At 58.3% G+C, this 15,350-nt stretch overlaps 1 protein-coding gene across 1 annotated transcript in view; it reads left to right on the forward strand.

Moving 5' to 3' along the window:
- LRP5 (LDL receptor related protein 5) overlaps positions 1 to 15,350 on the forward strand; it is a 105,731-nt gene that overhangs the window by 27,157 nt on the left and 63,224 nt on the right. The window contains 2 exon segments of the mRNA XM_045486152.1: positions 2,653 to 3,049; positions 9,541 to 9,738. Coding sequence (XP_045342108.1) covers positions 2,653 to 3,049; positions 9,541 to 9,738 — 595 coding nt within the window.

Consider the following 15,350-nt stretch of genomic DNA (forward strand, 5'->3'; position numbering starts at 1 on the left):
TGGTGAGCGAGGTGGGTGCCTCTGGGGACTTAGGGGTTGAGTGTGCCATGCTTTCTAAACAGTCTAGAAGCAGGAGTGGCTCCTCCTGGAAAGGGCCTGCCCGCTGGGGCCGCGCCTGCCCGGGCTGCACCCACGTTTGCCTGCCGCCCACCCACCCCTGGCTTCCCAGGGTGGCTCCCCTCCCCAAGAGTCTCACTTTGGGGGAAGCACAAAAAATTGAAAAACACCCCCCCCCCCCCCCATTCTGTGGCCTTTGAAGGATACACCTGAACTGCCCAGAGTGTAAACCGTGGTGAAAATGTGGTCTTTCCAGTTTGGGAAGAAAGAACAGACAGCTAGGATTTTTTGTGCCTGGGGCAGCTTCCAAGAGCTCCCTTCCTCCCTCTCCCCTCCCCGCTCAGCACCCCATCCCACTCAGAGACCTCTGTTGGGGGGTAGGGTGTTCTGCGTTCCTGGCTAACACTTGGGCTAGCGACTTGCCCCCTCCCCACCCCGCCCCGCACCCCACACCCTGCACCCCGCACCCCGCACGTCCTGGCTGGAGAGCAGCCGATTGGAGACTACTTGTCTGCGGGGCCGTCCACCTCCCCTGCAGCCCCTCACCTGTCCTCTCCGACTTCCCCTTGATTACCTGTGGCAACAGGGAGCTCACTCCCTCCTGAGACAGATCCTGATATATAGCAAGAGAAGTCAGCTGCTTCTCCCTGCGTGCCTCAGCAAGGTCCTCCCTGGCGGGGGACGTCATGGGGCTTGGTGACAGCACTGTGTGTGTGCCTCCGTGTGTCTGTGGGGAGAGGACCAGCTTATCAGGGAACATCGTGACCCTCAGAAGGTTAAGAACCATAGTGTGGAATCTCGACTGCGCGTGCTTGGGCGGGTCACGCCTTTGCTGGACGAGTGGGGACGAGCCAGGGGACCTGCCGCCGGGGACTTCAGGAGCCTGGGCACCTTAAACCTCGCGGGCGGAACGGGTTTGCTGGTAATCCTTGCTCTGGGTGGCCGGGAGCGTCACGATGGTGACGAATGGGAATGTGCTGCGGGCACGCCCATCACCCTGGGCGTGCCGTGGGGTGTCTTTGTTTGCTGTGGCTTTGCCCGCTGCTGCCCCTGTGTCCTCCAGATCCCAATGTGGCCCTGTTCCCAGGGAAGGCCCCCCGGCCTCTGGTGGTCATGGGTTCTTCCTCCTCTGGAGGTTCTGGACCCTCCCTAGCCCTGGCCATCATTCATCCCCTTCTCCCACTGGCTGGCACCTGACCATTGCACGGCACCCAGCTGCTGGCCAGGCCTGTGGCTGTGGGCGTCCCTCCTCCACTCTCCAGAGCCTCTAGCTGGGGGTGGGGCCCTACACCCTTCTGGACAGCCCCTCCCCCCTTCCCTCCACACCTCTTACGGGGCAGAGGTAACTCACCTTCTTGAAGGTGGGTGCTGGAGGCTGGGTGGGGCGGGGGAAATGTTTTACACAGCAGCTGCTGGGCACTGCTCTTACCCAGGCTAGCGGGCCCTCCTGGAGTGCAGGGTCCGCTGGGACCCTCGGCACGTTGGGAAAGATTCCTGTAAGAAGCTGGGAGAACAGGGAAGGTTCCATTTTTTAATTCCTAGAAACTTCCTGTTGAAGTGACTATTCACCGAGAAGTAATACGATACGGGTTCCAGAGTGCGGGGGCTGCTCAACCTGGCCGCGCAGGTGTTTCTCGAAGTCTCATCTTCCCCTTCAGTAAGATGGGTGCGATGTCATCCCCAGCCCAGGCCCACGCACGGGGTCCCCGGGGTCCAGAGGAGCCCGCACGGCTCTGCGTGCGAATCGCAAAGAGCTGTCAGCCCGTGAGGACCAACGCTCTGTACTCTCTGTTTATACCTGCCTGGGGCAGAGATTTGGGGACAGGTGTCCTTTGTGGCCATCTCTTCCTTGCGAGAGGTCAGGATGCCCAGCTCGATGTGGCTCATCACCCCCCGTTTGATCTTTGCAGCCTTCCTTCCTGCCTCAGAGCTGTAGACGGACGGGGCAGGGGCAGTGGGGAGCCCCACGGGGGGTCCTGACCTTGAGCCCTCCGGTGTCCCCGCGCGACCTGCGGAGGCCGTGGCCTGGGTTTGAGCGGGGCGCTCGCTCTGGCAGCCTGGCCTCAGTCCCAGCGGCACAGGGAGCTGGCGGAGGGGTTTGAGCTGAGGGGTGGCAATCCGGACTGGGACACCGAGGCCACCGTCCTAGGAAGGGGCCTGAGCGCGGACAGCGGGTCCGGGAATCGCACGGGAATCCTCAGGCTCTCCCGGCCAGGACTGGTGCCCTCACATCCCCTTCCCTTGCCGTCACGGTGACTTCTCCGCGGCCCCTAGAGGCCCAGTGCGGCCACGGCGTCCCCGTGTGAGGTGACGGGCGTGGCAGCGAGAGTCACCGTGGCCTGGGGGAGCTGGCTGGCCGCCCTCTGTGATTTCAGTAACAGCGGTACCGTTACTGGGGGAGCTTCGCGATGGCCCGGCCTGGGCCTGCCTGGGCACCTTCCTGCCAGTGCTTCGGGGAGCAGAGGGAAGGAGCAGGGGGCCTGGGGCGCGGCCGGGCACGCGGTCGGTGCCCACAGCCCCCCCCCCCCCCCGTCCCGGGCCGTGCGGCTCCTGGCTTGGGCAGCGGTCCTCACGGTTTGCCTCCACCCCCCACAGCCTCACCGCTCCTGCTGTTTGCCAACCGCCGGGATGTGCGGCTGGTGGATGCCGGCGGGGTCAAGCTGGAGTCCACCGTCGTGGTCAGCGGCCTGGAGGACGCGGCCGCCGTGGATTTCCAGTTCTCCAAGGGAGCCGTGTACTGGACGGACGTGAGCGAGGAGGCCATCAAGCAGACCTACCTGAACCAGACGGGGGCCGCCGTGCAGAACGTGGTCATCTCCGGCCTGGTGTCGCCTGACGGCCTGGCCTGCGACTGGGTCGGCAAGAAGCTGTACTGGACGGACTCCGAGACCAATCGCATCGAGGTAGCCAACCTCAACGGGACGTCCCGGAAGGTCCTCTTCTGGCAGGACCTCGACCAGCCGCGGGCCATCGCCTTGGACCCCGCTCACGGGTAAACCCAGCTGCCTTCCTCCTTGGCGGGGCTCAGGGGGTCGTGGTTTCCCTCTGGAGTTCCCGTGAGCCCGAGCAGCTCTGGCAGAGGAAACCCGGCCCTCTTAAAAGGAGTTCGCCTCTCAGAGCTTGTCGAGAATTGTTTCCCCTCGATGTTCCGGGGTTGGGTTTCCGTTTTAAACCTGCCACGTCTGAGGCTCTGGGAGCGCGCGGCCGTGGATCTGAGTCACTGGGCGTCTCTGTCGGGCGCGCGGTGGCACCCGAGAAGGCGCAGGCGACCCAGCAGGTAGAATCTGCCGTTTACGCCTTTCCGGCAGCGTCGGCGAAGATGGTGTCCAAGGTGAAGGCCCTTGTCCGGAAGTGGAGCTGGCCGGGGGGTTGCTTCCCTGGCCTCTCGGAAGCCGTCTGCTCTCCTCTGCTCCCTGGGCTGGCCGGGCTCACCGTGCCCCGCGAAGGCTCAGGGCCCAGCGGTGAGATCCAGGTGGGGTTGTGTGACTGGCAGCGAAGCTGGGAACGTCCTGGGATTTGGAGGCTGTGCTGGAGAGGGCGTGGGGAGGCGGCTGAGTGTCGCCGGCCGGCCCGGCCAGGCTCATGCTAGACTTTCCTGAGCGGGCGCTGCCCGCCCCCGAGCCCCCTCCTCCCCCACGCCCTTACCCGGGCGGCGGGTGCCTGGCCTGCCTGGAGGCAGCGGCCGAACCACCGTCGGTTCGCTGTCGGAGGCGGACGGCTCCCTGACATCTGGAGCAGGAAGACAGTACGACCCCCTGGGTTCTGGTCACCTAATGCCACCAACTTGCTCTTGTCCCCCCCCCCCGTGCCCTCTCTGCCCTGCGGGTGACCCTGGCCGCGCTGTGGCTGGTGTGTGGGTGGCGCGGGGAACAGGCTGGGCGAGGGGGTGCTGTGGTGGCCAAGTAAACCGCATGTCCGGGGTGCTCAGCGTGTTGACTTAGAACCCGCTGGTTCCCATGTCAACTGTGTGCGCACGCACCTGGGGCGGGATGGGCTGGGATTCACGGCCCCGAAGGTCGTGATAATCAGACTCACTGGAGTCAGGCCAGACCAGCCTGGGGCCGCCCCCCCACCGGAGGAGCACCCCAGCCTCAGCGTCCTGGGGGGCCGAGCCTGACAGTGGCGTCCCTGAGGCCCCTTCTGCCACCCCCACCGCAAGCAGGCTGAGCTGTCCGGGGCCACGCTGACCTCCCAGGATGCTCCCCATTCAGACCTCTCCTCTCCTGCTGTGTGGCTCCGCGACTCCCGGAGTCGCCGACCACCTTTTAGGAGGTGGCAGCTGGCATGGCTGAGTCTCCCTGGCCGGGAGGGGACACTGTCAGTGATGGGAGAGGCTGAGGGCTGCCTCCCTGAGGCCCTTTTGCGCTGAGGGGAGAAGGCCGTAGATAGATAGTATGTCTGAGAAGAATATGAGCCCCAGAAGAGAATAATGCAGGGCCCAAAGACAAAGAGGGTGAGGCAAGTGGCTTCCTGTAGGTCAGGAGCCTAGGAGTGTCTGTTAGCAACATTTGAGCAGAGAGATGAGAGGTGAGAGAGAGCAGATGAGAGAGCGAGAAATGTGGCCACGCAGGGGACGGATATTGTGGGTAGAGTGGCCAGTGCAAAGGCCCTGGGGTAGGAGGAGGCCCGGCCTGTTGGAGGGGCTGTAGTGGGGTGGGGGGGGGTGTGGAGAGGGGAGGACATCGAGTGGGTGAGGGGCAGGCCCTATTTCGAGTGGAGGAGTCGCTGGGTCTGGCCCGGGCGTTAAGGGGTCTCTCCGGCGGTTGGAGCGAGGGTGGACTTCAGGGTGGGGGCAGGGGGCTCATTGGCGGCTGTCACTGTCACCTGGTCGTAGCGGGTGGCGGCTTGGATCAGAAAGCTGGAGGGATGTGGGTGAGAAGCGACCAGAGTTGGGATCTGTTTGGAAGGCAGAACCATGTGGGGTTTGCAGTTACTTTGCATGTAGGTTAGAGAGAAAGACGAGAGGCAAGGGTTCTGTGCTGCTGCTCTTTGTGTCAGTGTCCCCAGCTGTGCAGGGTTGCGACCATGTCACGTGTCATGCAGAAAACACCACGAACAGTTAGTGGCTTCGGTACGTGTTGTTGTTACGCTAAAAATGCCCCTCCCCCCCCACCCCAAACGTAGCCTCCGTGTCGGGGCACAGAAATCTCTCTTCTTCCTCGTGACCTGTCACCACCTTGGTTGAGAGGTGCTTGTGCTCAGTTAGGAGGTGCTTGGTGCCTAGTTGGGAGGTGCTTAGTGAAGAGGTGCTTGGTGCCTGGTTGGGAGGGGCTTGATTGGAGGTGCTGGGTGCTTGGTGGGGAGGTGCTCTCTTGGGAGGTGCTTGGTGCTTGATCGGGAGATGCTTGGTGGGGAGGTGCTCAGTCGGGAGGTGCTTGTGCCTGGCTGGGGGGTGCTCAGTGCTCGGTGGGGAGCAGTCTGCTCCATGCTCCTGTCAGGCTGGCCTTGCGTGTACCATCCCCGGGAGCTGGTCAGTCTCTGGCTCTGGCTTTTTCCCATTAAAGGATTAAAATCCCGTCTGAGGTTGCCTCCGAATTCTCTCCCACACCCTGCTCCTGGGGCGACGTTGACCTTGCGTTTGACGCCCTGGGAAGGACTTCTGGGGCCCTGGCCTTCTCCCCCACGCTTCTGTCCCCTGTGGCTAAGGTTTGAGATGCCCGTTCTGTCCCCTGAGGCGCCCTGCTGCCCAGGACGAGAGGACTCCGGGCCGGCAGCTTGATGCCCACAGTGACATAAGTCACAAGTTGGGGCTGAGTCCTGGGGACGGGACTGCCGTCCTGAGAGCTGGGACAACAGGTCTTGTGCTGCGTCCCAGCCACGAGCACAAGGTTGCAGGATCCGCTTTCCCCTTCCCCGCTCCGTCAGAGCCTCTGTCATTTCCTCGTGCCCTCCGGTGCCATGGTCTCCCACTGGGCTTCTTCCTCGGATGAGGGGGTACCCACCCGGACCTCCTCATCAGGAAGGAAGGTTCTCAGTCCGTCTCTGTGCACGTGACCAAGAAAGAGCCCCACTGCCAGGAGCACCCGTGGTCCTGACGCTGAGCCTGGCAATGCTTTGGCAGCACCGGTGGCAAAGTGCGAGCATCCAGGCGGGGCAGAGGGAGGACCCCGGCATCCCCAGGGCCAAGGTCAGGCTCTGGGGAGGACCTTCTGGCTCGGAGCACCTGGCGTGGGGGCCGCACCAGCCCCGGCCTGCTCGGCCCGCGAGGGGCTGCAGCGGCTCCCGGGTCTCACTTAAGCCAGGCTAAAACCCAACCCCTTCTTTAACATGCAAAATGGTCCTGCCCTAAAGTAATGCACAACCACGACCCACGACCGCCCCACGACCGCGGCCAGCCTCTGCACAAAGACCAGGCGCTCTGCTTTCCTTCGGAAGTTGATTTTCCCCCGTGGAATTTGGCCGGGCCTGTGGCCGTGTTCAGGGATTCTGCCAAAGCACGTCCACGCCAACTGGTCTCTGCTGACAGAGGGGCTCGCAAATTCCCCATTTAAGGAAAGCAGCGGGCCTCTGTGATGAGACCCGGGGGAAGGAATTTGAATTATGCTCCTCGAGGAGGTCCTGAGGAGCCTTTCTCGCTGGCTGCCGTGGAGCATTCGGGAAGGGCATGAGTGGATTGCCCTGAGATTTATTCTCCCGATACCTTCTCGGCGGGTGGCGCAAAGGCTGGGCCCTCTCCAGGCTGCTGGGGGCGGGAAAACACCGCGAAGGAAGGCGTCTACACCAGGCTGGCGGGAGCCTTTGCCGAGCTGGCCGACAGCACCTGCAGGCCTTGGGCTGCCAGGAAAAGTTCACCACCGCCCCGGGGCCTGCTGGCACAGGGGTGAGTCATATGATGGCCAGGCCCTGGCCTCACTCAGAGAGCTATGCGGCGCTCCCAAGCCACTGGCATGTGACGTGGGGCTCCTTTTGGAGCCTCAGTTTTCCCATCTGTCCAGTGGGAGTAGTAATTCCTGCTTGCCCTGCGTCAGCTGCGTCTCCAGGTGCAGAGGAGAGAGCGCAAGGGAGGCTTTGGGGAGAGGTGTTCCGTGTGAAGGGTGCTCTCTTTTCCTCTCCGTCCCCACCGGGGCTGGGGGGCAGCAGAGCTCGGTGACAGCGGCCGGGTGTGGTTGGCTCCTGCAAGCTCGTTGTCGGTGACCCCGGCCCAGCTCCTCCAGCGGGTGGGCGTGGCACCAGCTCAGATACGACACCCCTCTGGCAAGACCGCTCGGCCTCACAAATGGGGGTGGCCCCCCAGGCACCCGCACCTGCTGTGGCCGCAGAGCTGCCCCTGGCTCACAGGCAGCAGCGGGCACGCTCAGGGTTCGCTGAAAGGGGACCAGATCCGGCCCGTGAAGGAGCGGAGCCAAGGGCAGTGGGGGACTTGCCTGGTCAAGGAGAAGCAGCTGGAAGGCAAGAGAGAGTCTGTGGGCCTGGGATGGGGCGCGGCCTCTCCCCACCTGGATCTGCGCTCCCCGCAGGCCCTCTCACAGATGGCACGGGCGGGGGGACCCAGGAGCTCCCTGCCTCCCCGGGTCCGGCTTTCAGGCTCACCCCCATCGGCCCCGCGTGGGCAAGCTGCTGGCCTTTAAAGCAGTCGCAGAGACCGAGGGTTATGGGATTTGCTGAGAGGCCAGGATGCACCTGCCTGCACCCACCCCAGCGGGAGGGCAGCGGGGAGGCCGCACCACCCGGAGAGCATCATGGGCCACCGCCGGGAGCGGGGCTTCTCAGAGTGAAAGTGGACCCTGCCCTCCTGGCTGCAGAGACGCGCCGGGCAGGCCAAATAAAACAGGTGTCCCATCCTCGGGTCCCGTGGCTCATCCGCGTCTGACCGGAACGCGGAGGTCACGTGTCCTCCGGGCTGGTGTGGTTCCCGTCCGCTGTCGCTAAGAGCTGTGCACGCTGGGTGGTCGCCCCGCCTGGACAACTGGACGCATTCTCTGGGTACTGGAGGGGGGTGTGAACCTGTCACCCCAGTGTCCCATATAAGAAGCTTTAATTGGGGTCGTTTCTCGTGGATGTGAGGTGCCTGCCCCTTACTGTAAACTGGGGGGCGGGCAGAAGCAGCCCAGATCACACCCCGCCCCCCCCCCCACCAGGGAAAACTGCTGTTGTAATGTCCGTGCACACCCCCATGTGGGTTTTTTTTTTTTTTTAATACACTTTGTGTTTTTTTTAAGCGATTTTAGGTTCGTGGAAAAATTAAGGGGAAGGTACAGAGATTGTCTATGTGCTTGTATACAGTCTGGTTTTGACAAAGATTTTTTTTTCATTTTTTTAATGGTTATTTATTTTTGAGCAGAGAGAGAGAGCGAGAGAGAGAGAGAGAGAGCGCGCGCATAAGTGGGGGAGGGGCAGAGAGAGAGGGAGACACAGAATCCGAAGCAGGTTCCAGGCTCCGAGCTGCCAGTACGGAGCCTGATGCAGGGCTCGAACTCATGAACCGTAAGATCATGACCTGAGCCGAAGTCGGATGCTCAACTGACTGAGCCCCCCCCCCAGGCGCCCCGAGATTTGAGATCGTCTTATGGCGGGAATCCCACGGTGTGTAGGCTTTTCAGGTTGGCTGTTTTTACTTATTAATACACTTTGACGTTTCCTCCATGACTTTTCATGGCTTCATGGCTAACTTTTTAAAACTGTTAAATAACATTCCATCTTACATGTTTTAATTGGCTTTAGAAGTTCAATTACAGGGGCCCTTGGGTGGCTCAGTCGGTTGGGTGTCTGACTTCCGTTCAGGTCATGATCTTGCGGTTCGTGAGTTCAAGCCCCGCATCGGGCTTGTTGCTGTCGGCACAGAGCTGGCTTCAGATCCTCTGTCCCCTTCTCTCTCTGCCCCTCCCCTGCTTGTGCTCTCTCAAAAATAAATAAAACATTTTAAAAAAAAAAGCTCATTTACAGCATTTTTGTAGTGGCAAAAAATCAGGAACAACTCAAACATCTGATGTGGAGTCTTGTAAATAATTTACAGTACTCTATCATCAAGAGAATAAGGGGGGGAGGGGGCGCCTGGGTGGCTCACTCAGTTAAGCATCCGACTTTAGCTTAGGTCATGATCTCACAATTCATGAGTTTGAGCCCCGCGTCGGGCTCTGCGCTGACAGCTTGGAGCCTGGAGCCTGCTTCAAATTCTGTCTCTCTCTCTCTCTCTCTCTCCTCTCTTCTCTCTCTCTCTCCTCTCTCTGCTCCTCCCCTGCTCATGCTCTGTCTCTGTCTCTCTCTTTCTCTCTCAGAAATAAAAATGAAAAAAAAAAAGACAAGAAGGAAGAATTCTGTTAGTTAAAGGAGAGGATACCCAGAGTATATTGCTGTCTAAGAACGATTTCTAGAAAACAAGTTGGAAGCCATAATACCCCAGGCCCTAAGCACTGGTTATGTCGAATGGGTGAGATTTTAGGACAAATTCGGCCTCTGTGCGTCTGCGGTCGCGTCGACAGGAAACAGAGACCGAAAAGGCAGGTCTGTGCTAGTCTCCTCTGCTCGCGCTTGCCTCCTCCTCAGGTACATGTACTGGACAGACTGGGGAGAGACACCTCGAATCGAGCGGGCAGGCATGGATGGGAGCGCGCGGAAGATCATCGTCGACTCGGACATTTACTGGCCCAACGGGCTGACCATCGACCTCGAGGAGCAGAAGCTCTACTGGGCCGACGCCAAGCTCAGCTTCATCCACCGCGCCAACCTGGACGGCTCCTTCCGGTGAGCGCCTGCCCGGTGGTGGGTCCCCACCTTCCCCGCGGCCCCCCGGCCACCGCCAGGGCCTCGGCCGGTCTAGGCCGGGCGCTGGCCGGTGACCCTTCTTAACTCAGACCCGTGGTCTCGTCTCTGAAACCCCGGGGCCTGAGGCATTCGGGACTGTTGAGAACCTCATGCAGTAACAGCACACAGCATACCCGTGGGGGGTCCGGGGTTGGGGGGCACCTGCCATCTCCCGTGTGACTATGTTCACAACACGACACAGGATGTTCCTTCTCAGGGGGGTTGAAAGGCTATGACCAAGCCCACAGCCACACGCGGGTCTTGCCACAAAACTCGCCGTGGTCAGAGTTTTTTGGATTTCAGAATCGCAGAGAAGGGATCGTGGCCCTGACCGCCTCAGGGTCCGACAGGGTTGTAAAGAGTTCGCCGTGCCCCCTTCCTCCCCGCCCCAGGTATGCATCCTGGGGTTTTTGTGTCCATCGCATTCCCTGGCCTCACCAGAGGGCCTTATGCATAACCGTTTCTCTGTCACGTGGGTTAAATGAGTGAAATATCAAGGATGTTTTACATGTCAGGTAATTGCTTTGAGAGCTTTCGGCCCCCTACCTCATTACGCTTCAGATGTAGGAACGGTGAAGGGCACTTTATTTACCGCCCAGACTGCCTGCCAGCTCTGTGCCGAGTCTTGGGGATCCTCCTGGGAGGAGAGCCCTGTTCCTGCACGGTGGGGCTCCCGAACCAGGAGGGGAGTACGTGGGTGCCGGTGCCGTGGGCTGCAGTCACGTGGCTTAGGGAAGACTGTGCACACACAGGCAGGTAACAGCTCCCGCAGATTTGAGGATATTGGCAGGTTTGCCTCATTTTATTCAGGACCGTGTATTAGTTATCTATTCCTGTGTAACAAAATACCCCTGAACTGGGCTGCCTAAATCAGCAAACGGGATTTTTTGGGGGTGGGGAGGGGGATCAGGAATTAGGAGTGGCTTAGCTGGGTGGTTCTGGCTCAGAGTGTGTCCTGAGGTTATAGTCAAGCTCCTGGCTGGGGCTACAGTCATCTGAAGGCTCGACTGAGGTCAGAGGCTCACTCTGATGGCTGTTGGCAGGAGGCCTCATTTCTCTCCTGACCTCTGCTGATCATGCCCAGCTGGTTTGGAACGCTCTATCCCATTGTTTCTGGGATCACAGACTGGCCTGGGGCCTGGCTTGAGACTTGGAGAGTGTGGCAGCCTGGGGAGCTGTGGTCCTTGGGGAGCTGAGTGATCATGGTCGTTGTGAAGGGAGAGTTAGACGCTGGAAACGCTGCCGGCTGGGGTGCCTGGTTGAAGGATTATGACAGGAGACAGCAAGGATAGTGGTGGCATTTAAACCATGATAATGGTGGTGGTGATGATGGTGGTGGTGATAGTGATGGTGGTGATGAAATGGTGCTGATGATGGTGGTGATGATGGTGGTGATGATGGTGATGATGATGATGATGATGGTGATGATGATGGAGGTGATGGTTGTGGTGATGATGATGTGGTGGTGGTGGTGATGATGATGGTGGTGATGATGGTGATGGTGATGATGATGGTGATGATAATGGAGTTGATGATGGTGGTGGTGATGATGGAGGTGAAGGTGATTATGGTGGTGGTGGTGGTGGTGATGGTGATGATGGTGATGATGATGGAGGTGATGATGGTGGTGGTGATGATGGAGGTGATGGTGGTGATGGTGGTGATGATGATGGAAGTGATGATGGAGGTGATGGTGATGATGATGATGGTGATGATGATGGAGGTGATGATGGTGGTAGTGATGGTGGTGATGATGATGGTGATGGAGGTGATGGTGATGATGATGATGGTGATGATGATGGAAGTGATGATGGAGGTGATGGTGGTGATGATGGTGATGATGGTGGTGATGATGATGGGAAGTGATGGTGGTGATGGTGGTGATGATAGAGGTGATGGTGGTGATGGAGGTGATGATGGTGGTGATGGTGATGATGATGGAGGTGATGATGGTGATGATGATGGAAGTGATGATGGAGGTGATGGTGGTGATGATGGTGATGATGGTGGTGATGATGATGGGAAGTGATGGTGGTGATGATGGTGATGGTGGTGATGGAGGTGATGATGGTGATGATGGTGATGATGATGGAGGTGATGATGGTGGTGATGGTGATGATGATGGAGGTGATGATGGTGATGGTGATGATGGAGGTGGTGGTGATGATGATGGAGGTGATGATGGTGTTGGTGGTGATGATGATGGAGGTGATGATGGTGATGATGATGATGGAGGTGATGATGGTGATGATGATGGAGGTGATGATGGTGATGATGGAGGTGATGATGGTGATGATGGTGATGATGATGATGGAGGTGATGATGGTGATGTGATGATGATGATGGAGGTGATGATGGTGATGATGGTGGTGATGATGATGATGGTGATGATGGTGATGATGATGGAGGTGATGATGGTGATGATGATGGAGGTGATGATGGTGATGATGGTGATGATGATGGAGGTGATGGTGGTGGTGATGATGGAGGTGATGGTGGTGATGATGATGGTGATGATGGAGGTGATGATGATGATGGAAGTGAAGATGGTGATGGTGGTGATGATGGTGATGATGGAGGTGATGATGGAGGTAGTGATGATGGTGATGATGGTGGTGATGGTTGTGATGATGGTGGTGGTGATAGTGATGGTTATGATGGTGGTGGTGATGATGGTGGTGGTGGTGGTGATTGTGGTGGTGGTGGTGGTGATGATGAAGATGATGGTGATGATGATGGTGGTGATGATGGTGATGGTGGTGGTGGTGGTGATGATGATGGAGGTGATGGTGGTGATGGTGGTGATGGAGGTGATGGTGGTGGTGATGGAGGTGATGATGGTGGTGATGGAGGTGATGATGGTAGTGGTGATGATGGTGATGATGATGGAAGTGATTATGGAGGTGATGGTGGTGATGATGGTGATGATGATGGAGGTGATGATGGTGATGATGGAGGTGATGATGGTGATGGTGATGATGGTGGTGGTGGTGGTGGTGGTGACGGTGGTGGTGAAGGTGATGATGGTGGTGGTGGAGGTGATGATGGTGATGATGATGGAAGTGATGATGGAGGTGATGGTGGTGATGATGAAGGTGATGATGGTGATGATGATGGTGATGATGATGGAAGTGATGATGGAGGTGATGGTGGCGATGATGGTGATGATGGTGATGATGGAGGTGATGATGGTGATGATGGTGATGATGATGGAAGTGATGATGGAGGTGATGGTGGTGATGATGAAGGTGATGATGGTGATGATGATGGTGATGATGATGGAAGTGATGATGGAGGTGATGGAGGTGATGATGGTGATGATGGTGATGATGATGGAAGTGATGATGGAGGTGATGGTGATGATGATGGAGGTGATGGTGGTGATGGTCATGATGATGGAGGTAGTGATGATGGTGATGATGGTGGTGATGGTTGTGATGATGGTGATGGTGGTGGTGATAGTGATGGTGATGATGGTAGTGATGGTGATGATGATGGTTATAGTGATGATGTTGGTGATGGTGATGATGGTGGTGACATGGTGACGGGGTGATGGTGGCTAACCCTTCCATAGCACTTGCTGTTTACCAGGATATTTATCAGTTTGTTACCTGCTCACACCAACCCTATGAAGTGTTTGCAGGTATAATCCCCTATTATGATGTTGCACAGAGAGGTCTGTGAACTCACCCAAGGCCACACAGCTAGTCAGAGTCGAGAGAAGCCAGGCACTGTGACTCCAGGACTTACTCAGCCCTCCTCCTGCCTCACTGCCAGATTCTTCCGGCTCTGCAGGTGGCTGACACTCTATGAGTGTGTCTAGGGCTGTTCCAGTAGGAGCATAATCTGCTGGTAAAGAGGGTAAGTGCTGGAGCCAGACGGACCTGCGTGGTCCCCTCTCAGCTGCGACCACGCCTGGGTCGCCTCACTGCTCAGAGTCTCAGGGCCTCGCGTGTGAATGGGGGTAGTGATTGTACTTTCTAGAGGTGTCCATGGGGTCCGATCCCACGGCGCACGTCAACTCATCGCACGGCGCCTGGACACCGTAAGCGCTCAATAGCGGCTGGTGTGCTCAGGGAGTTCGTGGATCCAGCAGGAGGTAGGGTGCTCACGGCTGGAACTCCACCTGGAGAGGGGCGTCCTGAGAGGAGGGGCGAGGGTGGGTGAGGTGAGCTGAGGCCTGGCACCAGCTTCCCGTGGTGCCTTCAGCTGAGGCAGGGAGGAGGGACAGCCTGAGAAACGACACCTCTGGCTTTTCTGATCAAAAAATGACACGGGGCGCCCGGGTGGCTCAGTCAGTTAAGCATCTGATTGCTGACTCGGCTCAGGTCACGATCTCACGGTGATGAGATCGAGGCCCACGTGGGGCGCCACACGGAGCCTGCTTGGGATTCTCTCTCTCTCCCCCTCCCTCACCCTTGTGCTCGCTCGCTCTCTCAAAACAAATAAACGTTACTTTAAAAAATGACATCACGGGGGCGCCTGGGTGGCTCAGTCAGTTAAGCAGCCGACTGCGGCTCAGGTCACGATCTCGCGGTCCGTGAGTTCGGGCCCCGCGTCGGGCTCTGTGCTGACAGCTCAGAGCCTGGAGCCTGTTTCAGATTCTGTGTCTCCCTCTCTGTGACCCTCCCCCGTTCATGCTCTGTCTCTGTCTGTCTCAAAAATAAATAAATGTTAAAAAAAAAAATAAAAAAATAAATGACATCACGAAGGGCAGTTTGGTGGTGCCTCGGAATGCGAACGTCGAGTGACCGTACGATCTCGCGATTCCACTCCTGGGCATCTCCCCGAGAGCATTGAAAATCGGTGCAGGAACAAAGACATGCACGCGAATGTCCGTAGCAGTGGTGCGAACCATAGCCCAAAGGTGCGAACAGCCCAGATGTGCGGCCGCAGGTGGATAGACACACAGAGTGTGACCCATCCACACGCGGAATGCCGTCCAGACGTGAGGAGCAGTGATGCACTAGCATGTGTGCCACACGGAGGGACCGTGCAAACCTGATGCTAAAGGAAACAAAGCGAGTCACACAAGGCCACGCGTGGCATGACTTCATTTATGTGAAATGTCCAGGCTGCGCAAATCCTCGGAGACAGAAAGCAGACTGGTGGCCGCCGGGGGCCCCCGTGGAGGGGACGTGAGGGGGAACCGCTGAGGGGGCCCAGGGTTCTCCAGAGGAGCAGCGGGAATTTAGGGAAGTAGCTGGGGGCTGTGGTTGCGAAAGTAACATTGTGACTGTGCTCCGTAGCACTGAACTGGTCACTCAGCAGACTGGTTACTTTTGTGTTACGTGAATGTCGCCTCAATAAGTCTATTTAAAAAGTGACATCAAGGGGGGCAGGGGCACCTGGGTGGCTCAGTCGGTTGAGCATTCGACTCTCGATTTTGGCTCAGGTCACGATCTTGCAGTTCGTGGGTTCGAGCCCCGCGTCGGGCTCAGTGCTGACAGCACGGAGCCTGCTTGGGATTCTCTGTCTCCCTCTTTCTCTGCCCCTCCCCTGTGTGTGCTTCCCTCTTTCTCTCCCTCTCTCCCTCTCTCTCTCTCTCTCTC

The sequence above is a fragment of the Leopardus geoffroyi genome, chromosome D1 (assembly GCF_018350155.1).
Source record: "Leopardus geoffroyi isolate Oge1 chromosome D1, O.geoffroyi_Oge1_pat1.0, whole genome shotgun sequence".
Classification (NCBI taxonomy): domain Eukaryota; kingdom Metazoa; phylum Chordata; class Mammalia; order Carnivora; family Felidae; genus Leopardus; species Leopardus geoffroyi.